Genomic DNA, 27,255 nt, shown 5'->3' with positions numbered 1-27,255 from the left:
GTACTGCTGACCAATTAGTGGACATGGTAGAGAGGTATTTGGCAGCAGAGGAACTACTGATGACCACCCAGCAACCCATAGATCCTCGACAGCACCCTTCAGTAAAGACTGGTAAGACTGTTCCGTGGGAAAACGTTGCTGGGCGGTTAAGAGAACGCAAGGCTGGAGAGACTGTAAACACTGGCCCTGGAGACAGGCCAATGGGGCTAGAACGGTCTATGCTGCCCAAACGGGTTGATAATCGTGTGGTTAAATGTTTTAGGTGTGGTATGCCAGGTCATGTTATTGCCAATTGCCCAGTCACACAAGAACCCATGCAATGTGATGCTGCCTTTGAATGTCGCAGAATGTCTTTCTTTGCTAGGTTAGCCTGTACTGTGGTACCTTCACCTGAGCTGGAAAAACAAATGTGTGATGTGTTCTTAGAGGGTAACCGGGTAGAGGCCTTGCTAGATTCAGGAAGTTTAGTTACCCTCGTGAAAGCTGGGTTAGTGAACCCCTTAAAGGTCCAGCAAATACCTATTGGGGTAACTTGCATACATGGGGATACCCAACATTATGTCACTGCTGAGGTGAATATAGAAACTTGTTGTGGGTCAGCAATGGTTAAAGTGGGACTGGTCCCCACCTTGGTGCATGAGGCCATAATAGGGAGGGATTTTCCTCATTTTTGGAAACTGTGGGAATCACGGTTATCAACAGATGTGAGAAGTAAAAAGCCAGTTGATAATACCGGTGATTTTATGGATGTACGTGGGTCTTCGGAACTTTCTGGCCCTTTGCCTTTTGCTAGTTTGGCTGGGGAAGTGACAGATGGGGAGTCCAGTGAGGACCCTCTTGCTGGGAACAGAGACATAGTAGTTAGAACTGAAAGCGTGCCTGACCTGGAGGTAAAGAAGGATCTGTTTGCATCTGAACAGTTAAAGGATCCTACCTTAATAAAGGCTAGAGAGAATGTTAAGATTGTTAATGGGGAACCTGTGGTACCAGGTGACAGGGTTACGTATCCCCACATGGCCATCTGTAATGAGCTCTTGTACCACATTGTCAAAAGGGGTGAGTATGTGGTGGAACAGCTGGTAGTTCCCCAGCCTTATCGGAGAACGGTACTAGATTTAGCTCATAGTCACGTTACCGCAGGACATTTAGGGGCAGAAAAAAACACTGAAAGAGTTTTACAAAGGTTCTTTTGGCCAGGGGTTTATAAAGAAGTGTCTGAATATTGTTCTTCCTGTCCTGAATGCCAGTATCATGCCCCTAGACCCCATTTCAGGAGCCCACTAGTTCCCATGCCTATTATAGAGGTCCCGTTTGACAGAATAGCCATGGATCTCGTGGGGCCCTTGTTAAAGTCTGCTCGGGGCCATCAGTATATCCTGGTAATTATGGACTATGCCACTCGATATCCTGAGGCTGTCCCTTTACGCACTATCACAACCAAGGCGATAGCTAGGGAGCTGGTGCAGGTATTTAGTAGAGTGGGAATACCAAAAGAAATTTTGACTGACCAAGGTACTCCATTTATGTCAAGGATCATGAAAGAATTGTGCAAATTATTTAAGGTCACTCACCTCAGGACGTCCATCTACCATCCCCAAACTGACGGGTTGGTGGAAAGGTTTAATAAAACATTAAAAAGTATGTTAAGAAAGGTTGTTGAGAGAGATGGGAAAAACTGGGATTGTTTGTTGCCCTACTTGTTAATGGCCATCAGAGAAGTTCCTCAGTCCTCTACGGGGTTTTCTCCATTTGATTTGTTGTATGGTAGACACCCCAGAGGGCTGTTGGATATTGCCAAAGAGACGTGGGAAGGACAGCCCACTCCTTATAGAAGCGTTATTGAGCATGTAACACAAATGCAGGATAGGATTGCAGCCGTGGTACCTGTTGTCAGAGAGCACATGGAACAGGCCCAAAGTGCTCAACAGAGGGTCTATAACCGGAGTGCCAAGATACGGGAATTTGCTCCTGGAGATAGAGTTCTTGTTTTGGTACCCACTGTGGAAAGCAAATTCCTAGCTAAATGGCAAGGTCCATTTGAGATTAGGGAAAAAGTGAATGAGGTTAATTACAAAGTATACCAGCCGGGAAAGAGAAAACCCGAACAGATCTTCCATGTTAACTTAATCAAGCCATGGAAAGATAGGTTGTCTCTGTCAGCGGAGCCTTGCCCTTCGGTGTCTTCACCCCGGTTGCTTCCCGCAGTGAAGGTGTCAGAGACATTATCAGCTGATCAGAACAATCAGGTTAAAGAATTTCTCATCCAAAATAGGGAGATATTTTCAGAGCTGCCTGGCCGAACGACCATAATAAAACATGACATTGTCACAGAACCAGGGGTCAGGGTTCATTTAAAGCCATATAGGATTCCTGAAGCTCAGCGAGAAGCTATTTCTAAGGAAGTTAAAACCATGTTAGAACTTGGAGTCATAGAGGAGTCTAACAGTGAGTGGTCCAGTCCCATAGTGCTCATCCCGAAGCCCGACGGTAGCATACGCTTCTGTAATGACTTTCGTAAGTTAAATGAGGTGTCCAAGTTTGACGCATACCCCATGCCCCGTGTGCATGAGCTTGTAGAAAGGCTGGGAACAGCCAGGTTTCTCACCACATTGGACCTGACCAAAGGTTACTGGCAAATACCTTTATCTGATAGCGCCAAAGAAAAAACAGCCTTTTCGGTTCCGGAGGGGCTGTACCAGTATAAGATGTTACCCTTTGGGTTGCATGGGGCTCCAGCAACCTTTCAACGGGCGATGGATAAAATTTTGAGGCCCCATAGAAAATATGCAGCTGCTTATTTGGATGATGTTGTAATTCACAGTACAGACTGGGGGTCCCATTTGGTTAAAGTACAAGCAGTACTGGACTCAATCAGAGAGGCAGGGTTAACTGCTAACCCAAAGAAGTGCTGCCTCGCAATGGAGGAGGTCAAATACTTGGGCTTCACCATAGGCAGAGGTCTGATTAGGCCCCAATTGAATAAAGTTGATGCTATTCAAAACTGGCCTCGTCCAGTGAATAAAAAACAGGTAAGGGCTTTTTTGGGAATTACTGGGTACTATAGGCGGTTTATTCCCAATTTTGCGACCACAGCGGTGCCGTTGTCAGACCTTACCAAAGGGAAGCAGTCAAATATGGTGAAATGGAACCCTGATGCAGAAAAGGCATTCCAAGCGTTAAAAGTGGCTTTGTGTTCACAACCGGTGTTGATAACACCAGATTTTTCAAAAGAATTTGTGGTACAGACAGATGCCTCAGAGGTAGGGATAGGTGCTGTGCTGTCCCAAACCAGAGATGGGGACGAACACCCTATCATTTATTTGAGTAGGAAACTCAATGAGCATGAAAAAAGGTATGCCATTGTGGAAAAGGAGGCTTTGGTCATTAAGTGGGCACTAGATACCTTGAGATATTACCTCTTGGGTAGACAATTCAGACTAGTGACGGATCATGCCCCTTTAAAATGGATGTATGCAAATAGAGGCAAGAATGCTCGGGTAACTAGATGGTTTCTAGCGTTGCAGGATTTTAAGTTTACTGTTGAACATAGACCGGGAACACAATTGGCCAACGCAGATGCATTGTCTCGCATCTTCTGTTTGGGGGCTACAAGTGTTCCGGCCCCTAGGTCGAAACAGGGGAGGGGGATATGTGACAAGAACACTGGGATAGTGTTTGAGGGCAGGTATGTTTGTCCCAGGTTCTTGTCTTACATGTTTTAGAAAATGGAAACTTCTAGGAAAAAATGCTTTTGTTTTGTCAGAACCTTTTCAGTTTGTCGTAAAAGCTGGGTAAAGGCTCTGAGAGAAAGATAAGGCGAGTTCTAGACATTGGGCCCAGTTCGGGTCTTTGGCCTCACAGAGGGCTAATCAGGGATTCAGCTGTGTAAGAGTGTTATAGGGCTGCTAGCCTGATTAGTAAGAGAGTCTGCCTGGGAAGACTGGAGGGATCTGTGTGAGAGAAACACGCTTCCTGATACAAGTGAGCTATACAGTGTTTACTGGAGAACTCTGTGTTTTGTTTAGTGATAGTTAGGACCATCTTGTGTTTAGTTAGTGCCGGACAGGCAAGGTATTTTCTTTTGGTGTTTGTTTTATTTTCTGGTTCAATAAAACTGGCCGGGGCCAGTTGTACCAGACACTGGACTGGTGTTGTTCCTCAGCTGCTGCGTGCTGCCATATTCCCCAGGAAGAGGCGCCTTGCCCCCTACAGTGTTACAACTTGGTGGAGAATGCGAGCACGCCGTTCTGCGCATAAGTGAAAGCAGCAGCTTTGTGAGGCCTGCAGAAAACGGTGGTTTATGCAGATACAGCCCAGTGGGAAGTTACTGAGACTCACCCCTGAGGGTTTGATAGATGTCCTGGGTGAAAGCAGCTACCAAGCCGCCTGAAAAATCTGTCGACATGGAGGATCTGCTTAAAGCCTTGCTGCAAGCTACAGCGGCTCAGCAGGAGGCCAACAGACAGCAGCAGGTGGCAATGGAGGAAAATAGAAGACAGCAGCAGGTGGCAATGGAGGAAAATAAGAGACAACAGCAGGTAGTTGTTGATGAACTTTACAGGCAACAGCGTCAGGATAGAGAGGCCTTAGCAGAAGTGGTGCAGAGACTTGCAGCTCGGGTTGGAGATGTGGCCGTCAGTGCTCCAACCAGCTCTAGTTCTATACGGGCCAGTCACTTCCTGCAGAAAATGACAGAGGCTGATGATGTGGAGGCCTATCTGACCACGTTTGAAAGGACTGCTGAGCATGAGAACTGGCCGAAAGCACAGTGGGCCAGTCTGCTGGCACCTTTCCTGTCAGGTGAGCCCCAAAAAGCTTACTTTGATTTAAGCCCTGCTGAGGCTCGGGACTATGATAAACTAAAGACTGAGATCCTGACCCGCCTGGGAGTCACGCTGTCAGTACGAGCACAACGGGTGCACCGTTGGGTGTACGCCATGGAGAAGCCTCCGCGCTCCCAGATGCACGACCTTATTCAGCTAACAAAAAAATGCACCTAGATATAGCGCTAGGGACCCCAAATATACAGAGAGGCCTTGATGCGGCTTTGGGGCTTAACCACACATTTGCGCAAATATGTGTAACGAAGATCTCTGAATTCTATTATCATGTGGGATTTATATCTGGTTACTGTTATCATTCAGGGTGCTGGGGAAACAATTGCCTTTTTTCTTGCTTAGAAATACCCCTTCCTTTCGAGCACCTGAATGATATCACTAAGCTAATTGAGCATTTACCAATCTATATGTCTGTTGTGAGAGGCAGAGAGGTTTCTGCATTAGGAGGAGGTGCAGGCCCTGATATGCCACATGGAGCATTATGGGGTTGCTCCAAGGTAGGTAGCTCTTAGCTTAGACATATTTTAGTAAGGAGCCATTATCATGTGGCTCCTTGCTGGTTAATATTAGACCCAGATTGGGGTAATGGAGGTGTGAGGTGTGGTGCCTCTGGACTGGCTGAGCTGGATGGCTTTAGTGTGGCATACCTTTACATTCTATTAACACTTTTCACTTATTAATTTTCTAACACTTTCTCTATTTTAATTACATTTCATGTTTGTATCACCCCCTCTATAGCTTCGGCTTCCTAAATACTAATTTATTAACACTATAGTTTTTTACACTGGTATGCCACGCTGGGCTTTCTGGCTCATTCTGGTGTTTTGGGGTGCCACACCCTGCACCTAGATATAGCGCTAGGGACCCCAAATATACAGAGAGGCCTTGATGTGGCTTTGGGGCTTAACCACACATTTGCGCAAATATGTGTAACGAAGATCTCTGAATTCTATTATCATGTGGGATTTATATCTGGTTACTGTTATCATTCAGGGTGCTGGGGAAACAATTGCCTTTTTTCTTAGTAAGAGAGTCTGCCTGGGAAGACTGGAGGGATCTGTGCGAGAGAAACACGCTTCCTGATACAAGTGAGCTATACAGTGTTTACTGGAGAACTCTGTGTTTTGTTTAGTGATAGTTAGGACCATCTTGTGTTTAGTTAGTGCCGGACAGGCAAGTTATTTTCTTTTGGTGTTTGTTTTATTTTCTGTTTCAATAAATCTGGCCGGGGCCAGTTGTACCAGACACTGGACTGGTGTTGTTCCTCAGCTGCTGCGTGCTGCCATATTCCCCAGGAAGAGGCGCCTTGCACCCCTACAGTGTTACAATAAATATAAATATATATATATATATATATATATATATATATATATATATATATATGACCCTGACGCACCTAGTCCCCTAGGGTACAGAATATAGTGATAAGATATATCTGGGAAACACTGAAAAGTGAAACCACACAGCAGATACAGACACACAAAGTCACAGCCAATGCCATGACAGTAAAACTGCACTGGACTAGCATATCTATATTAGATAGATAGATAGATAGATAGATAGATAGATAGATAGATAGATAGAACTCACAAACTTTTCTTTCACTCATGGTTAGTGGTTGGGTGAAGCCATTTATTGTCAAACAACTGTGTTTACTCTTTTTAAATCATAATGACAACAGAAACTACCCAAATGACCCTGATCAAAAGTTTACATACCTGGAGATTTTGGCCTGATAACATGCACACAAGTTGACACAAACAGGTTTGAATGGCTACTAAAGGTAACCATCCTCACCTGTGATCTGTTTGCTTGTAATCAGTGTGTGTGTGTATAAAAGGTCAGTGAGTTTCTGGACTCCTGAAAGACCCTTGCATCTTTCATCCAGTGCTGCACTGACGTATCTGGATTCTGAGTCATGGGGAAAGCAAAAGAATTGTCAAAGGATCTGCGGGAAAAGGTAATTGAACTGTATAAAACAGGAAAGGGATATAAAAAGATATCCAAGCAATTGAGAATGCCAATCAGCAGTGTTCAAACTCTAATTAAGAAGTGGAAAATGAGGGATTCTATTGAAACCAAATCACAGTCGGGTAGACCAACAAAAATTTCAGCCACAACTGCCAGTAAAATTGTTCGGGATGCAAAGAAAAAACCACAAATAACTTCAGCTGAAATACAGGACTGGTATGGTGTGGTTGTTTCAAGATGCACAATGAGGAGGCATTTGAAGAAAAATGGGCTGCATGGTCGAGTCACCAGAAGAAAGCCATTACTACGCAAATGCCACAAAGCATCCCGCTTACAATACTCCAAACAGCACAGAGACAAGCCTCAAAACTTCTGGAACAAAGTCATTCGGAGTGATGAGACCAAAATGTAACTTTTTGGTCACAACCATAAACGTTACATTTGGAGAGGAGTCAACAAAGCCTATGATGAAAGGTACACCATTCCTACTGTGAAACACGGAGGTGGATCGCTGATGTTTTGGGGATGTGTGAGCTACAAAGGCACTGGAAACTTGGTCAAAATTGATGGCAAGATGAATGCAGCATGTTATCAGAAAATACTGGAGGAAAATTTGCACTCATCAGCCCGGAAGCTGCGCATGGGACGTACTTGGACGTTCCAACATGACAATGATCCAAAACACAAGGCCAAGTCGACCTGTCATTGGCTACAGCAGAATAAAGTGAAGGTTATGGAGTGGCCATCTCAGTCTCCTGACCGCAATGTCATTGAGCCACTCTGGGGAGATCTCAAACGTGCAGTTCACGCAAGACAGCCCAAGAATTTACAGGAACTGGAGGCTTTTTGCCAAGAAAAATGGGCAGCTTTACCATCTGAGAAAATAAAGAGCCTCATCCACAACTACCACAAAAGACTTCAAGCTGTCATTGATGTTAAAGGGGGCAATGCACGATATTAAGAACTGGGGAATGTAAACTTTTGATCAGGGTCATTTGGGTAGTTTCTGTTGTCATTATGATTTAAAAAGAGTAAACACAGCTGTTTGACAATAAATGGCTTCACCCAACCACTAACCATAAGTGAAAGAAAAGTTTGCGAGTTATCATTTATATTCTATGACAAATGGCCAGAAAATCACAAATTCTGCTAGGGTATGTAAACCTATGAGCACAACTGTGTATGTATGTATATATATATATATATATATATATATATATATATATATATATATATCTATCTATAGAAATTGTTAAGTCCCTTTAGTGCGGTGTGAGGTGAATCCTGAGGCATTGTGAAGGGAGTTTTTAATTCCTGTTTTTGGATCACACTATCACTTCCACTAATTGTTGTGTAGCGATTAATGATACACCTGAAAGGAATTTTTTACAGCACTGCATTTTATTGATATCATTTGATGAAATTATATCGATATCTTACTTCTATTCAACGGCATAATAACCACGATATGATGTTGAAATTCATAAACATTGATATCTGATTATAACCCCTGATGAAGTCCTAACGGATGAAACGCGTTGGGTTTCTTCAATTATATGGATTAGATCATACATCTGAATTAAATTATTGAAGATCTGGCATGTTATGCAACAGTCGATATCATCAAAATATATTTCTTCAATTCATTGTCAAAACTGTGTATTTGTTCATTTTGATATATATGATCTTAGGAAAATAATTTTTATTCATTGGTGTTACGAACATCTACAATAGTGATGAATTTTTAATAAATAATTTTTAATATAAATTGTTTCTGATCTTTTGAGGTGGTTATAGCTCCCATGAGAATTCTGTTCTATATATATATATATATATATATATATATATATATATATATATATATATATATATATATATATATATATATATATAAATAAAACACACACACACAGCGTGGTCCTAGTATCAGAATACTCGTACAATATATCCTGTAATAGATACACTTTTTCTTAACTAAAGCTGTCTCTATGAATACATTTACAATACTCAAGTGTTTGTAAAGTCACAGCGCTGTAAACAGGAGGCTTTACATGGGAGACTTTGCCCTGCAGTCCCAGAGACCAGCCGCAACTAAGCTTATACGATGGCGCCCAACGTCTCACCCAGGGAGTGAGGGAAAGTGCGAAGCAGCTTCAGGGCAGGAAAAACAGGATTTTAATACCTACCGGTCAATCCTTTTCTCCTAGTCCGTACAGGATGCTGGGGTCCACTTCAGTACCATGGGGTATAGACAGTTCTGCAGGAGCCATGGGCACTTTAAGACTTTTTCAGAGTGTGAACTGGCTCCTCCCTCTATGCCCCTCCTCCAGACCTCAGTATAGGAACTGTACCCAGGGAGACGGTTATTTCGAGAAAAGGATTTGCTTTTAAGTTAATGGTGAGATTCATACCAGCTCACACCTCAACCATGCCGCACACATGGCATTCAACAAAACACATGCCAACGGGCATGAACATTACAGCAACCGTGCTGAAAACATTTTTAAACAAAATAACAACTGCAGGTAAAGTACGCACTGGGCTGGGTGCCCAGCATCCTCTACGGACTAGGAGAAAAGGATTTACCGGTAGGTATTAAAATCCTGTTTTCTCATACGTCTTAGAGGTTGCTGGGGTCCACTTCAGTACCATAGGGTTATAACAAAGCTCCAGTACGGGCGGGAGAATGCAGATGACCCTGCAGCACCGATAGACCAAACTGTAGGTCCTCATCGGCCAAGGTGTCAAACTTGTAAAACTTTGCTAACATGTTTGCCCCTGACCAAGTAGCTGCTCGGCAAAGTTGTAACGCCGAGACCCCCCAGCCAGCCGCCCAGGATGAGCCCACCTTTCTAGCAGAATGGACAGTCACCGAATTCGGTACCGGCAATCCTGCCGTAGAATGAGCGTGCTGAATCGTACCTCTGATCCAGCGAGCAATAGTCTGCTTAGAAGCAGGACACCCAATCTTGTTGGGAGCGTACAGGACAAACAGAGACTCTGTTTTCCGTATCCAAGCCATTCTTGCGACATAGATTCTCAAAGCCCTGACCACATCTAGAGACTTTGAAGCAGCGATGGTGTCAGTAGCCACTGGCACCACAATAGGCTGATTTATATGGAAAGAAGAAACCACCTTTGGAAGAAATTGTTGACGAGCTTGTAACTCAGCCCTATCTTCATGGAAAACCAAGTAAGATACCCTTCTTGCGGATGCCAAGGCCAACAGCATGACCACTTTCCAAATGAGAAATTTCAACTCTATCTCCTGGAGAGGTTCAAATCAATCCGACTGAAGGAATCGCAACACCATGTTAAGATCCCATGGTGCCACAGGAGGCACAAATGGAGGTTGGATGTGCAGCACCCCTTTCACGAATGTCTGAACTTCTGGAAGGGAGGCATATTGTTTCTGAAAGAAAACGGACAAGGACAAAATCTGGACCTTGATTGAACCCAATCGTAGGCCCGCATCCACACCCGCCTGGAGAAAATGGAGAAAACGTCCTAACTGAAACTCTTTCATTTGAGCCTTCTTGGTTTCACACCAAGACACATATTTTCTCCAAATACGGTGGTAATGTTTAGACGTTACTCCTTTCCTGGCCTGAATAAGAGTGGGAATGACTACTTTGGGAATACCCTTTCGGGCTAGGATTCGGCGCTCAACAGCCATGCCGTCAAACGTAGCCGCGGTAAGTCTTGATACACGCACGGCCCCTGCTGCAGCAGGTCCACGCGAAGAGGAAGAGGCAGAGGATCTTCTATGAGTAACTCCTGAAGATCTGGATACCAAGCCCTCCTTGGCCAGTCTGGTACAATGAGGATTGCTCGAACTCCTGTCCTTCTTATGATCTTGAGAACTCTTGGTATCAATGGAAGTGGAGGGAAGACATATACCGACTGAAATACCCACTGGATCACTGCTATTGCTTGAGGGTCTCTCGACCTGGAACAATATCTCTGAAGCTTCTTGTTGAAACGAGACGCCATCATGTCTATCTGAGGAATTCCCCAAAGACCTGTCAACTCTGCGAAGACTTCTTGGTGGAGGCCCCATTCTCCTGGATGGAGATCGTGTCTGCTGAGGATGTCTGCTTCTCAGTTGCCCACTCCCGGAATGAAAATTGCCGACAGAGCTTTTGCATGTCTTTCTGCCCAGAGGAGGATCTTTGCCACCTCTGCCATTGCCGCTCTGCTTTTCGTTCCGCCCTGACGGTTTATGTACGCGACTGCTGTTACATTGTCCAACTGGATCTGTACGGGTTGATCTTGAAGAAGATGCACCGCTTGCAGAAGGCCGTTGTAAATGGCTCTTAACTCCAGAACATTTATGTGAAGACAAGTTTCTTGACTTGACCATCTTCCTTGGAAGCTCTCCCCCTGTGTGACTGCTCCCCAGCCTCGGAGACTTGCATCCGTGGTCACCAGGATCCAGTCCTGAATCCCGAACCTGCTTCACTCTAGGAGGTGAGAATTGTGTAGCCAGCACAGGAGCGAAATTCTAGCTTTTGATGACAGGATTATCCTCTGATGCATGTGTAGATGGGATCCGGACCACTTGTCCAATAGGTCCCACTGGAATACTCTGGCATGGAATCGGCCAAACTGTATGGCCTCGTAGGCCGCTACCATCTTTCCCAACAACCAAATGCTCTCGTTGGTTTCAGAATTTGTTTGACCATTCTCTGGATTTCCAGAGCCTTTTCTACTGGAAGAAATACCCTCTGTACTTCTGTGTCCAGTATCATCCCCAGAAAGGACAATCTTGTCGTCGGTTCCAATTGTAACTTTGGAAAAGTTATGATCCAACCGTGATGTTGAAGTGCCGTCAGGGAGAGTGCAATGTTCTGCACCAACTTTTCCCTGGACCTCGTTTTTATCAGGAGATCATCCAAGTAAGGAATTATATTGACTCCTTGCTGTCAAAGGAGGACCATCATCTCCGCCATCACCTTGGTAAACACCCTCGGTGCCGTGGAGAGTCCGAACGGCAACGTCTGAAATTGGTAATGGCAATCCTGCACTGCGAATCTCAGATAAGCTTGATGCAGAGGATAAATGGGGACATGCAGGTAGGCATCTTTTATGTCCACTGACAACATGAATTCCCCCTGCGCCAGACTGGAAATCACTGCCCTCAGAGATTCCATCTTAAACTTGAACCTTTGCCGGTAGAGATTCAGATTTTTCAGGTTTAGAATTGGTCTGACCGAGCCGTCCGGCTTCGGAACTACAAATAGGCTTGAATAAAACCCTTCTCCTTGTTGTAACAAGGGAACCAGGACAATGACTTGATCCTGACACAATTTTTGCATTGCTGCTGCTACCACTTCCCTCTCCGGGACAGAAGCTGGTAAGGTCGATTTGAAAAAACGGCATGGGGGAACGTCTTGAAACTCCAGTTTGTACCCTTGGGACACTAATTGTACGACACACGGGTCTAGGGCCAGATTGAACCCAGAAGTGATTGAAAAGTTTCAGATGTGCCCACATCTGAGCGGACTCCCGCAAGGGAGCCCCAGCGTCATGCTGTAGGTTTGGCAGAAGCAGAGGTTGATTTCTGCTCCTGTGATCCCGGAGACACTGTGGGCTTTTTTCCTTTCCCCTACCTCTACTCGCAAAGAAAGGGGAACATTTACCCTTTTTGTATTTATTGGGTCGAAAGGACTGCATCGGAGAGTGATGTGTCTTTTTCGCCGGTGCAGGAGCATAAGGCAAGAATGACGACTTACCTGCGGTAGCCACAGAACTAAAGCATCCAGCCCATCTCCAAACAAGGCCTCACCTTTGTACGAGAGAGCCTCCATATTACTTTTGGAATCTGCGTCAGCATTCCATTGGCGAATCCATAACGCCCTCCGTGCTGAGATTGCCATAGTAGCGGCTCTTGATCCCAAGAGACCAATATCTTTCATGGCTTCAAGCATGTACGCAGCAGCGTCCTTGACATGACCTAAGGTTAGGAGTATCTTGTCTCTATTTATTGTGTCAATTTCTAAAGACAAGTTTTCTGACCACTTTTCAATAGCATTACTCACCCACGCACAGGCAATGGTAGGCCTGAGTAAAGTCCCATTGGCCACATAAACAGATTTCAACGTATTCTCTAACTTGCGGTCTGCCGGCTCTTTCAGTGAAGCCGTCCCAGGAGCAGGGAGAATAACCTTTTTTGTTAACCGTGACAGGGCACTGTCTAAAACAGGGGGTGACTCCCACCTTTTCCTGTCCTCTGCAGGGAAAGGGTACGCTACCTGAATTCTTTTAGGAATCTGAAACTTCTTTTCAGGGTTTGCCCAGACTCCCTTAAATAAACTGGTCAGTTCATGAGATGGAGGAAAAGTTACATTAAGTTTCTTTTCTTTATAAAAGTAAGCATTCTAGTGTGGTAAAGGAGGTGGCTCCGTAACTTCTAAGACCTCCTTTATAGCCACAATCATGTATTGAATGTTTTTAGCTAATTTTGGATCTATTCCCCTGGAATCACTAGTGTCGACATAGGAATCAGAGTCCGTGTCGGTATCAGTTTGTACTATTTGTGCAAATGACCTTTTATGTGACCCAGAGGGATCGCCTGTGGATGAAAAAGCAGAACTACTAAAAATCACATCTTCCACGGATTTTCTCCAGGTTTCTGCATGAGACTCAGACTTATCCAATCTCTTACGGATATGATTCACACTATCACGTAATTCTTTCACCCATTCAGGCTCATGGTATGTCGGCAGCGCCACCACATTACAACTCTGTGACCCTAAAATGGCTCCCTCAGGGGAAGAGCTCCCTGCCTCAGACATGTCACACACGTGCACAATTACACCACAGACACTCCGGTGCTTATAGGGGACAGACACACTGTAAATCTGTCAGAAGGACACAGAAGTGACTTGCCAGTTCACAACTCAGCATCAATGTAAAAACGAGATTTATGGTAAGAACTTATCTTTGTTAATTCTCTTTCTGCGAGGTACATTGGGCTCCACAAGGTTAAACATTGGGGGTGTAGAGTAGGATCTTGATCCGAGGCACCAACAGGCTCAAAGCTTTGACTGTTCCCAGAATGCACAGCGCCGCCTCCTCCATAACCCCACCTCCCTGCACAGGAGCTCAGTTTTTAGTTAACCAGCCCAATGCAGTAGCAGGAAAAGAGATGACAACGGTTAGTAGCCACATACACCACACTTTCACGACAGGAGAAGTGTCAGCGTCTAATGCCATACCAACCCAAAGAAGCTAAGTGCGTCAGGGTGGGTGCCTTGTGGAGCCCAGTATACCTCGCAGAAAGAGATTTAACAAAGGTAAGTTCTTACCATAAATCTCGTTTTCTACTGCGGGGTACACTGGGCTCCACAAGGATAGACATTGGGGATGTCCTAAAGCAGTTCCTTATGGGATGGGACGCACTGTAGCGGGCACAAGAGCTTGGCATCCAAAGGAAGCATCCTGGGAAGCGGCAGTATCGAAGGCATAGAACCTTATGAACGTGTTCACAGATGACCACGTAGCCGCCTTGCACAATTGTTCAAGGGTCGCACCTCGGCGGGCCGCCCAAGAAGGTCCCACAGACCGAGTAGAATGGGCCATAAAGTGAGCAGGAGCAGAGAGGCCAGCCCTCACATAAGCATGTGCAATCACCATTCTAATCCATCTGGCCAAACTTTGCTTGTGAGCAGGCTAGCCCCGTTTGTGATATCCAAATAGCACAAAGAGAGAATCAGATTTCCTAACAGAAGCAGTCCTCTTCACATAGATACGGAGAGCCTGTACCACATCCAAAGACCTCTCTTTGGAAGACAGATCAGGAGAAACAAGTGCCAGAACCACAATCTCCTGGTTAAGGTGGAACGAAGAAACCACCTTAACCAGGTCCTAAGGACCGCCCGGTCACGGTGAAATATCAGATATGGGGAACTACAGGAGAAGGCACCCAAATCCGACACTCTTCTAGCTGAGGCAATAGCCAGCAGAAACACCACCTTAAGGGAAAGCCACTTAAGATCAGCTGAACCAAGAGGTTCAAACGGAGACTCTGGTAACGCCTCCAAAACCACCGACAAGTCCCAAGAAGCGACAGGCGGGACATATGGAGGTTGGATACGCAACACACCCTAAGTAAAGGTATGCACATCAGGTAAGGTCGCAATTTTTCTCTGAAACCACATCAACAAGGCAGATATGTGAACCTTGAGGGAGGCCAGATGCAGGCCTAAGTCCAGGCCCTGCTGAAGAAAAGCCAACAACCTGGCTATACTAAACATGGAAGCGTCATAATTGTTAGATGCGCACCAAACAAAGTAGGAACGCCAGACCCTATGGTAAATCCGAGCAGAAGCCGGTTTCCGGGCCCGCAACATAGTTTTAATGACCTCTTCAGAAAAACCCTTAGCCCTCAAGACGGAAGCTTCAAGAGCCACGCCGTCAAAGACAGCCGGGCTAGGTCCTGGTAGACACAGGGGCCCTGAACAAGGAGGTCTGGGCGTTGTGGAAGTACAATTGGACGCTCTGACGATAGGCCCTGCAGGTCTGAGAACCAGTGCCGTCTGGGCCACGCTGGAGCTATGAGAAGCAGAATTCCTTTTTCTTGCTTGAACTTTCGAATTACCCTGGGCAGGAGTGACACCGGAGGGAACACGTACGGTAGCTGAAACCTCAACGGCACCGCCAGTGCATCCACCAATGCTGCTTGAGGATCCCTTGTCCTTGCTCCGAAGACCGGAACCTTGTGATTGTGTCGAGACGCCATCAGATCTACGTCTGGAAGACCCCACTTTTCCACTAGGAGTTGAAACACTTCTGGATGGAGGCCCCACTCGCCGGCATGCATGTCCTGACGACTGAGAAAGTCCGCTTCCCAATTCAGGACTCCCGGAATGAAGATTGCCGATATGGTCGGTAGATGGCGTTCCGCCCAATGTAGAATCCGTGAGACTTCCTTCATTGCCAAACTGCTTCGAGTGCCGCCTTGATGATTTATGTAAGCCACTGTGGTGGCGTTGTCCGACTGTACTTGAACAGGACAGTTCTGAATTACATGCTGGGCCAAGTTCAATGCATTGAAGACCGCCCGCAATTCCAGAATGTTGATTGAGAGGAGAGATTCCTCCTTGGTCCACCGACCCTGATGGGAGTGTTGCTCCAGCACTGCGCCCCAACCTCTTAAGACTGGCATCTGTCGTCAACAGGACCCAGTTGGATATCCAGAAGGGACGGCGCCTGCACAACTGTTGGTCCTGGAGCCACCAGAGTAGCGACAGATGGACCTCCAGAGTCAATGAGATAATTTGAGACCTGATCCGGTGAGGCAGGCCGTCCCACTTGGCTAGAATCAGCCTCTGGAGGGGGCAAGAATGGAATTGAGCATACTGCACCATGTCGAATGCTGATACAATGAGGCCCAGCACCTGCATCGCTGAATGTATCGAAACTTGAGGACGAGAAAGGAAGAAATGAATCCTGTCCTGAAGCTTCAGGACCTTCTCCTGGCACAAGAACAACCTCTGGTTGTGAGTGTCCAATAGCGCTCCCAGATACACAATGCTCTGAGCAGGGATCAGGGAGGATTTCTTCCAGTTGATGAGCCACCCGTGGGCTTGTAGAAACCGGACCGTCATATCCAGATGACGAAGGAGAAATTCTGGGGAAATTGCCGGGATTATCAAGTCGTCCAGATACGGCAGTGTCCTAACCTCTTGACGGCGGAGTACCACCGTCATCACCGCCATTACTTTGGTGAAGACTCGCGGAGCCGTTGTTAAACCAAAAGGTAACGCCCGAAACTGGTAATGGAGGTTGCCAATAGCAAACCTCAGGTATTGCTGATGTGACACTGCTATAGGAATATGCAGGTAAGCATCCTGTATGTCCAGGGAGACCATGTAGTCCCCAGGTTCCAAGGCCAGAACTATAGAGCGAAGGGTTTCCATACGGAACTTGGAAACCTTCACAAACCTGTTCAATGCCTTGAGGTTGTGAATGGGCCGTGAGGACCCATTCGGTTTCGGGACTAGAAACAGCGGAGAATAGTACTCCCGGCCCCTCTGCGCAAGAGGCACCTGTACTACGACTCCTGTATCCAGGAGGGTCTGTTCCACCGAATGAAGAGTGTTTGCCTTTGTCTGGTCCGACGGGACGTCTGTCTGGCAAAATCGATAAGGGGGTCGGTTTTTGAAGGCTATGGCGTAACCTCGAGTGAAGACTTCCCGTAACCAGGCATCTGAAGTGATCTTCAACCATTCCTGGGTATACCCTAGAAGCCGGCCCCCCACCCAGGGATCCCCCAGGGGGAGGCCCGCCCCGTCATGCGGCAGGCTTATCGGTCTTGGAAGCTGGCTGACGGGCCGCCCAGGCTCTTTTGGGCTTTGGCTTACCAGGTTTGAAAGTGTGGGCCTGCTTGTTGTACGCCTGACCTTTTGCTTTACCTGAAGGAAGAAAGGGGCGAAAGGCAGTACCTTTAGCCTTCGACAAAGGAGCGGTACTTGGCAGACAGGCAGTTTTGGCAGTAGCCAAGTCAGCCACTATCTTCTTTAAGTCCTCCCCAAACAGAATATCTCCCTTGAAAGGGAGTACCTACAGGGTTTTTCTAGAGTCCAGATCCACAGACCAGGATCTCAGCCACAATATCCGGCGAGCCAGGACTGACGTAGTAGAGGCCTTGGCTGCTAGGATACCGGCATCAGAAGCCGCCTCTTTAATATAGCGAAAAGCTGTGACAATATATGACGAGCATTGTCTAGCATGGTCAGAAGAGATTTCAGCTTCTAACTCCAAGGCCCATGCTTCAATAGCCTCTGCAGCCCATGTTGCTGCAATAGTGGGCCTTTGTGCAGCACCCGTGAGGGTGTAAATCGCTTTCAGACAACCCTCCACACGTTTATCCATAGGCTCTTTTAGAGACGTGACGATAGTGACAGGTAGAGCTGAGGAAACCACCATCCTAGCCACATGTGAGTCTACTGGAGGAGGCGTTTCACAATTCTTAGCCAGCTCTGGTGCAATTGAGCAGATAAATTGTCCGCCCACGGCGGGTTAGCTGCAGGGACCACATACGGCTGTACCGGCAAAGGGGGTCCCATAGGGGGTGCTAGTTTATTAACTAGCGTATGTAGAAGCGTGAAAAAGCGGCCCATGGTGGGTCATTATGTACCCCCATTGCCACAGTCCCACTGGGGGGCAAGGAGCCCCAGAACCAGAGCCCCCAGCTGCTATATTTTCCTCATAGAGGTCTGTGGCTTCAGCAACACCTGTAGTGTGTTCAGCCCCAGAACCGTTACCCTCAGAAGCAGACATGATATAACTTGCAGTATCAGGTAACACAGTACAATTATCAGCAGCACAATACCTCTTACCCAAACCCCTGCGCAGTGTAGTCAGCACTAGCAGAGATAAAGGAGAGATATGGTGACTAAATCACAGAGAAAAATACGTATTAAAGTATATCTTTGTGAAAATCCTATATCAATATAAAACCTGACGCACCAAGCCCCCTCAGGTTATAGAATATAGGGATAGTAAGTTGAGTGAAAGACACGAAATGGACACCACTCAGCTAGCTAATGCACACACAGATAGTCACAGTTTGTACAATGCAGAGGTTATTATAGACAATAATACTGCACTGGACTATCTTATATATATATAGCTATGTAGTCAATAGATATAACACGGCACAGTAAGAACTGGATGTATATCGCACGGTAATTGTACTAGAAAACCCTGACTAAATACATTCTTTCTTAACTAGCACTGTCTAAAAAGGCAGGTAGAATACTTAAGTGTCATGTAAAGTCACAGCACTGACAACCAGGCGGCTTTACACAGGAGGATTTGCCCAAGCAGTCCCAGTTACAGTGAAGCTGAGAGATAATGGCGCCCAGACACTGACAGGGAGTGAGGGAGAGAAAGATATGCAGCTCAAGGGCGGGAACATTTGCAGGAAATGGCACCCTGGGGCTGGGGGAGGGGCTTCAGGTCTAAGCCTTATCCCCCCGCTGGCAAAACCACCGGGTACTGTGGGCTACTGAAAATAAGAATTTACTCACCGGTAATTATATTTCTCGTAGTCCGTAGTGGATGCTGGGACTCCGTAAGGACCATGGGGAATAGCTGCTCCGCAGGAGACTGGGCACAACTAAAAGAAAGCTTTAAACTACTGGTGTGCACTGGCTCCTCCCACTATGACCCTCCTCCAGACTTCAGTTAGGATACTGTGCCCGGAAGAGCTGACACAATAAGGAAGGATTTTGAATCCCGGGTAAGACTCATACCAGCCACACCAATCACACCGTATAACTCGTGATACAATACCCAGTTAACAGTATGATAACAACTGAGCCTCTCAACAGATGGCTCAACAATAACCCTTTTTGTTAAACAATAACTATATACAAGTATTGCAGACAATCCACACTTGGGATGGGCGCCCAGCATCCACTACGGACTACGAGAAATAGAATTACCGGTGAGTAAATTCTTATTTTCTCTGACGTCCTAAGTGGATGCTGGGACTCCGTAAGGACCATGGGGATTATACCAAAACCCCCAAATGGGCGGGAGAGTGCGGATGACTCTGCAGCATCGAATGGGCAAACTCTAGGTCCTCCTCAGCCAGGGTGTCAAACTTGTAGAATTTAGCAAATGTGTTTGACCCCGACCAAGTAGCTGCTCGGCAAAGTTGAAGAGCCGAGACCCCTCGGGCAGCCGCCCAAGAAGAGCCCACCTTCCTCGTGGAATAGGCTTTTACCGATTTAGGATGCGGCAGTCCAGCCGCAGAATGTGCAAGCTGAATCGTACTACAGATCCAGCGAGCAATAGTCTGCTTTGAATCAGGTGCACCCAACTTGTCGGGCGCATACAGGATAAATAGCGAGTCAGTCTTTCTGACTCCAGCTGTCCTGGAAACATAAATTTTCAGGGCCTTGACTACGTCCAACAACTTGGAAGCCTCCAAGTCTTTAGAAGCCGCAGGCACCACGATAGGTTGGTTCAGATGAAAGGCTGATACCACCTTAGGGAGAAATTGGGGACGAGTCCTCAATTCTGCCCTATCCATATGGAAAATCAGATAAGGGCTTTTACATGACAAAGCCGCCAATTCTGATACACGCCTGGCCGAAGCCAAGGCCAACAACATGACCACTTTCCACGTGAGATACTTCAATTACACGGTTTTAAGTGGCTCAAACCAATGTGACTTTAGGAAATCCATCACCACGTTGAGATCCCAAGGTGCCACTGGAGGCACAAAAGGGGGCTGAATATGCAGCACTCCCTTAACAAAAGTTTGAACTTCAGGTAGTGAAGCCAGTTCTCTCTGGAAGAAAATCGATAGAGCCGAAATCTGGACCTTAATGGAACCCAATTTTAGGCCCATAGTCACCCCTGACTGTAGGAAGTGCAGGAAACGGCCCAGCTGAAATTCCTCCGTTGGGGCTTTCCTGGCCTCACACTACGCAACATATTTTCGCCATATGCGGTGATAATGGTTTGCGGTAACTTCTTTCCTAGCTTTACTCAGCGTAGGAATGACTTCCTCCGGAATGCCCTTTTCCTTCAGGATCCGGTGTTCAACCGCCATGCCGTCAAACGCAGCCGCGGTAAGTCTTGGAACAAACAGGGCCCCTGCTGCAGCAGGTTCTGTCTGAGCGGCAGAGGCCATGGGTCCTCTGAGATCATTTCTTGAAGTTCCGGGTACCAAGCTCTTCTTGGCCAATCCGGAACAATGAGTATAGTTCTTACTCCTCTTCTCCTTATAATCCTCAGTACCTTTGGTATGAGAGGAAGAGGAGGGAACACATAAACCGACCGGTACACCCACGGTGTCACTAGAGCGTCCACAGCTATTGCCTGAGGGTCTCTCGACCTGGCGCAATATTTTTCTAGCTTTTTGTTTAGGCGGGACGCCATCATGTCCACCTGTGGCCTTTCCCAACGGTTTACAATCAGTTGGAAGACTTCTGGATGAAGTCCCCACTCTCCCGGGTGGAGGTCGTGCCTGCTGAGGAAGTCTGCTTCCCAGTTGTCCACTCCCGGAATGAACACTGCTGACAGTGCTAACACGTGATTTTCCGCCCATCGGAGAATCTTTGTGGCTTCTGCCATTGCCGCCCTGCTTCTCGTGCCGCCCTGTCGGTTTACATGGGCGACCGCCGTGATGTTGTCTGACTGGATCACTACCGGCTGGTTTTGAAGCAGAGGTTTTGCCTGACTTAGGGCATTGTAAATGGCCCTCAGTTCCAGAATATTTATGTGCAGGGAAGTTTCCTGACTTGACCATAGTCCCTGGAAGTTTCTTCCCTGAGTGACTGCCCCCCAGCCGCGAAGGCTGGCATCCGTGGTCACCAGGACCCAGTCCTGTATGCCGAATCTGCGGCCCTCTTGAAGATGAGCACTCTGCAGCCACCAAAGCAGAGACACCCTGGTCCTTGGAGACAGGGTTATCAGCCGATGCATCTGAAGATGCTATCCGGACCACTTGTCCAACAGGTCCCACTGAAAGGTTCTTGCATGGAACCTGCCGAATGGAATTGCTTCGTAGGAAGCTACCATCTTTCCCAGGATCCGCGTGCAGTGATGCACCGACACCTGTTTTGGTTTTAGGAGGCCTCTGACTAGAGAGGACAGCTCCTTGGCCTTCTCCTGCGGGAGAAACACTTTTTTCTGTTCTGTGTCCAGAACCATCCCCAGGAACAGTAGACGTGTCGTAGGGACCAGCTGTGACTTTGGAATATTTAGAATCCAGCCGTGCTGTTGTAGCACCTCCCGAGATAGTGCTACCCCGACCAACAACTGCTCCCTGGACCTCGCCTTTATCAGGAGATCGTCCAAGTACGGGATAATTAAAACTCCCTTCTTTCGAAGGAGTATCATCATTTCGGCCATTACCTTGGTAAAGACCCTCGGAGCCGTGGATAGACCGAACGGCAACGTCTGGAATTGGTAATGACAATCCTGTACCACAAATCTGAGGTACTCCTGGTGAGGATAGTAAATGGGGACATGCAGGTAAGCATCCTTGATGTCCAGTGATACCATGTAATCCCCCTCGTCCAGGCTTGCAATAACCGCCCTGAGCGATTCCATCTTGAACTTGAATTTTTTTATATATGTGTTCAAGGATTTCAAATTTAAAATGGGTCTCACCGAACCGTCCGGTTTCGGTACCACAAACATTGTGGAATAGTAACCCCGTCCTTGTTGAAGTAGGGGCACCTTTACTATCACCTGTTGTGAATACAGCTTGTGAATTGCCTGTAACACTGCCTCCCTGCCTGAGGGAGTGGTTGGTAAGGCAGATTTGAGGAAACGGCGGGGGGGAGACGTCTCGACTTCCAGCTTGTACCCCTGAGATACTACTTGAAAGATCCAGGGATCCACCCGTGAGCAAGCCCACTGATTGCTGAAACATTTGAGACGGGCCCCCACCGTACCTGGCTCCGCCTGTGGAGCCCCAGCGTCATGCGGTGGACTTAGAGGAAGCTGGGGAGGACTTTTGCTCCTGGGAACTGGCTGTATGCTGCAGCTTTTTCCCTCTACCTCTGCCTCTGGGCAGAAAGGACGCGCCCTTAACCCGCCTGCCCCTATTGGGCCGAAAGGACTGTACCTGATAATACGGTGCTTTCTTTGGCTGTGAGGGAACATGGGGTAAAAATGTAGACTTCCCAGCTGTTGCTGTGGAAACGAGGTCCGATGGACCATCCCCGAACAACTCCTCACCCTTATAAGGCAGAACTTCCATGTGCCTTTTAGAATCTGCATCTCCTGTCCACTGCCGAGTCCATAATCCTCTCCTGGCAGAAATGGACATTGCACTTATTTTAGATGCCAGCCGGCAAATATCCCTCTGTGCATCCCTCATGTATAAAAGTGCGTCTTTAATATGCTCTACAGTTAGCAATATAGTGTCCCTGTCTAGGGTATCAATATTTTCCGACAGGGAATCTGACTACGCAGCTGCAGCACTGCACATCCATGCTGACGCAATAGCTGGTCTCAGTATAACACCTGTGTGTGTATATATAGACTTCAGGGTAGCCTCCTGCTTTCTATCAGCAGATTCCTTCAGGGCGGCCGTATCCGGAGACGGTAGTGCCACCTTCTTTGACAAGCGTGTGAGCGCTTTATCCACCCTAGGGGATGTTTCCCAACGTGACCTATCCTCTGGCGGGAAAGGGTACGCCATTAGTAACCTCTTAGAAATTACCAGTTTCTTATCAGGGGAAGGCCACGCTTCTTCACACACTTCATTTAACTCCTCAGATGGAGGAAAAGCTACTGGTAGTTTTTTCTCTCCAAACATAATACCCTTTTTTGTGGTACCGGGGGTAACATCAGAAATGTGCAACACATTTTTCATTGCCTCAATCATGTAACGTGTGGCCCTATTGGAAGTTTTATTTAGTCTCATCGTCGTCGACACTGGAGTCAGTATCCGTGTCGACATCTGTGTCTGCCATCTGAGGTAGCGGGCGTTTTAGAGCCCCTGATGGCTTTTGAGACGCCTGGGCAGGCACAGGCTGAGAAGCCGGCTGTCCCATAGTAGGTATGTCATCAAACCTTTTATGCAAGGAGTCGACACTGTCGCGTAATTCCTTCCACAGAACCATCCACTCAGGTGTCGACCCCGCAGGGGGTGACATCACATTTACAGGCATTTGCTCCGCCTCCACATAAGCCTCCTCATCAAACATGTCGACACAGCCGTACCGACACACCGCATACACACAGGGAATGCTCTGACAGAGGACAGGACCCCACAAAGCCCTTTGGGGAGACAGAGAGAGAGTATGCCAGCACACACCAGAGCGCTATATAATACAGGGACTAACTGAATTATATCCCCTTATAGCTGTGCTATATATATATATATATATATATATATATATATATATATATATACTGCGCCTAAATTTAGTGCCCCCCCTCTCTTTTTTACCCTTCTGTAGCTTGTAGACTGCAGGGGAGAGCCAGGGAGCTTCCTTCCAGCGGAGCTGTGAGGGAAAAATGGCGCCAGTGTGCTGAGGGAGATAGCCCCGCCCCTTTTTCGGCTGACTTCTCCCGCGTTTTTGAAACTCTGGCAGGGGTATTAATTTACACCTATATAGCCTCTGGGACTATATATGGTGTATATTTGCCAGCCAAGGTGTGTAATATTGCCCTCAGGGCGCCCCCCCCCAGCGCCCTGCACCCATCAGTGACCGGAGTGTGAGGTGTACATGAGGAGCAATGGCGCACAGCTGTAGTGCTGTGCGCTACCTTGGTGAAGACCGAAGTCTTCTGCCGACGATTTTCCGGAACGCTTCTTGCTTCTGGCTCTGTAAGGGGGCCGGCGGCGCGGCTCCGGGATCGAACATCAAGGTCGGGTCCTGCGGTCGATCCCTCTGGAGCTAATGGTGTCCAGTAGCCTAAGAAGCCCAAACTACCACCAGTTAGGTAGGTTCGCTTCTTCTCCCCTTAGTCCCTCGCTGCAGTGAGTCTGTTGCCAGCAGATCTCACTGTAAAATAAAAAACCTAAATATACTTTCTTTCTAGGAGCTCAGGAGAGCCCCTAGTGCTCAGCCGGGCACAAGATTCTAACTGAAGTCTGGAGGAGGGTCATAGTGGGAGGAGCCAGTGCACACCAGTAGTCTAAAGCTTTCTTTTAGTTGTGCCCAGTCTCCTGCGGAGCCGCTATTCCCCATGGTCCTTACGGAGTCCCAGCATCCACTTAGTACGTCAGAGAAAACGGTTTAGAGAGAAAACCTGACCTGCACCCATGCCCTGGTGATCTAGTGGGATCGCCTGTACTGCCACAGTGCTCACCGCCAGCGCGCGCAGCCCGCCTCCCACTGACCTTGCCGGATCGCGATAAAGAACGGGTCCCGCAAGCGGGACCCACTTACCACCTCCCGAAGCGCGGCCATGCGATCCCGGAGAACCCCCGTCGTGTGTGCCTGACAGTGAAGAAAACCGGAGCCTCCTGCTGTAGTTACCCGGCAACCAGGGCTCGGGAGTGTACAGCGCCGCTGGGGAGAGCTGGAGCTGCAGATGTGAATGTCTTCTGACATTTACCACCGCTGCTGCCCTTGTAGGCTTCACTTTTTTCTTCAAAATAAGCTCTTCTTAGAGCTGCCTGGAGCAGCCCCTCTGCTATGTGCCTGCTTACTGCTTCACCAACTACAAAACTGAGCTCCTGTGCAGGGAGGCGGGGTTATGGAGGAGGTGGCGCTGTGCATTCTGGGAACAGTCAAAGCTTTGAGCCTGTTGGTGCCTCGGCTCAAGATCCTACTCTACACGCCCAATGTCTATCCTTGTGGAGCCCAGTGTACCCCGCAGCAGAAAAAAATTGCTGTGTATCTACAGAGACCTTTAGCACTTTTATATGCCAGTTTAAGCACCACTTTTCACTCTGCGTGGAGGAGGGCCAGCGTATCCTCTCCCTGCAGCTTGCTTGGAGAAAATGGCGATGAGCAGCGCTGGCTGCCTGAGGAGGAAAGCCCCACCCTCCGCAATGGCGCATTTCCCCTCAGCAAACATGAGGTAATTTTTATACTGGCGCGGGTGTAGGACTGTGCCACGATCCAATATGCTACCTTTTTGCCAGTCAGAGTAGGTTTTCATGCTGCCCAGGGCGGCCCCCCCGCCCCGCCCCTCCCTCACGCCCTGCTGTGCGCTGTGTATGGATAGCATGTCCGCGCAGCGTTCCCGCTCGCTGCGCGGTACCTTGAGCCGTCACGATGACCGGAGGTTCCTCTTATAGATCTTCGGTAATAATACTCATGCGTCTTCTGACTTCTGGCTCTGTTAGGGGGGGTAACTGCGTGCTGTGGGAGTGAGCGCATAGCTGCAGCTAGTGTTCAGTACCCTTCAGGAGCTAATGGTATCCTGTCAGCAAGAAGCAGAGCCATGAAACTCTTTAGGAAGTTGGTTCCTACTTCTTCCCCCTAAGTCCTACGAAGCAGGGAGACGGTTGCCAGCAGTCTCCCTGAAAATAAAAAACCTAAAAGTCTTTTAGTGAAACTCAGTAGAGCGCCACTAGAGTGCGACCAGTCTGCCTGGGCACATTTTCTAAACTGAGGTCTGGAGGAGGGGCATAGAGGGAGGAGCCAGTTCACACTGATAAAGTCTTAAAGTGCCCAGGGCTCCTGCGGCACCGTCTATACCCCATGGTACTGAAGTGGACCCCAGCATCCTCTAGGACGTATGAGAAATCTAGAGAAGTTGCCCTGGGCCGGGGAGAGGCTACAGGTCAAGCGCCAGCTCCCCAATGCTGGACTTCCACCCACAGGTACTAGCAAGCCTTATTAAATGGGGCGTTAGTACACACGACCTGTGCTCTATTGCCCTGGTGGTCTAGTGGGGTCCCTGCCTAGCGACAGTGTCCACGTCAGCGCCGCGACCCGTCTCCCTAGGTCGGAGATGGAGCGCTGGAGGATCCTGCCTGGGGGACCCTCTTACCTCCTTCCCATTGCAGCCACGCGAACCAGGAGAGCGACTGCGACCGTGTGCCTAAAGTCAGAGCGTCTCCGCCACGAGTACCCCAGAACAGGCCGCGGGAATATGCGACGCCGCTTGGGAGGTGATGGAGCTGGAGCGCTGAAGTGTCACCATGACATACAGCACTGACGGCACAGTTTTGAAGAAATTTTCTGTCAAAAAAAGCTTATTCAGGGCTGCCCAGAGCAGCCCACCTGTTAAGTGACCTGCTGCTGCGAACACCAACTGAAACTGAGATCACAGTGCCTGGTGGCAGGGTTATGGAGGAGGCCCCAATGCATCCTGGGACAGCCTAAAGCTTTAGTTCTACACCCCGATGTTTCCCTGTAGAAATCAATGTAATTTGTTGCATAAACATCTGTAAGCCAATACAAGGTGTTCTGCATTCTAGTCCTGCAAGCAGTACATGTGGGTTATGTTAAGTGTGCTAAATGTGATATGCCTAATCATATGCACTTACAGTGAATGTTACTAGTTAAGACAATACCATGCAGCAACTGGAGACAAAAATTGGTAGGCACCTTCATAAAAAAGCACAGTCTTCTCATTTGCCAAGACTTTGGCGAGCACCCATTTCGTGTTGCTGTTGTCAGTCAAAACTTCATTCTCTGGAAGAGGCTCCAGCTTGATAAGTTTTCCTTTTTTTCTTGGGCTTGTTAAACCTTTAAAAAAGTAAGTAGAAAAACAAGGACATATATAAATGTAGCTATTGAATGTATTAACTGAAGAAAGTACAGGTTGAGTATCCCTTATTCAAAATGCTTGGGACCGGAGGTATTTTGGATATCGGATTTTTCCGTATTTTCGAATAATTGCATACCATAATGAGATATCATGGCGATGGGACCTAAATCTAAGCACAGAAGGCATTTATGTTTCAGATACACCTTATACACACAGCCTGATGGTAATTTTAGCCAATATTTTTAATAACTTTGTGCATTAAACAAAGTGTGTGGACATTCACACAATTCAT

General features: G+C 47.6%; 1 protein-coding gene across 4 annotated transcripts in view; it reads right to left on the bottom strand.

Moving 5' to 3' along the window:
* VRK3 (VRK serine/threonine kinase 3) overlaps window positions 1-27,255 on the bottom strand; it is a 751,237-nt gene that overhangs the window by 485,109 nt on the left and 238,873 nt on the right. For all 4 annotated transcript variants that reach the window (XM_063945241.1, XM_063945242.1, XM_063945243.1 and 1 more), the window contains one exon: window positions 26,801-26,941. In XM_063945241.1, the coding sequence (XP_063801311.1) occupies window positions 26,801-26,941 (141 nt within the window). The remainder of the gene's footprint in view (window positions 1-26,800; window positions 26,942-27,255) is intronic.

This window comes from Pseudophryne corroboree, chromosome 11 (genome assembly GCF_028390025.1).
Source record: "Pseudophryne corroboree isolate aPseCor3 chromosome 11, aPseCor3.hap2, whole genome shotgun sequence".
Taxonomy (NCBI): Eukaryota; Metazoa; Chordata; class Amphibia; order Anura; family Myobatrachidae; genus Pseudophryne; species Pseudophryne corroboree.
The sequence above is the reverse complement of the archived record's forward strand: the minus strand, read 5'-3'. Positions and strand labels throughout refer to the sequence as shown.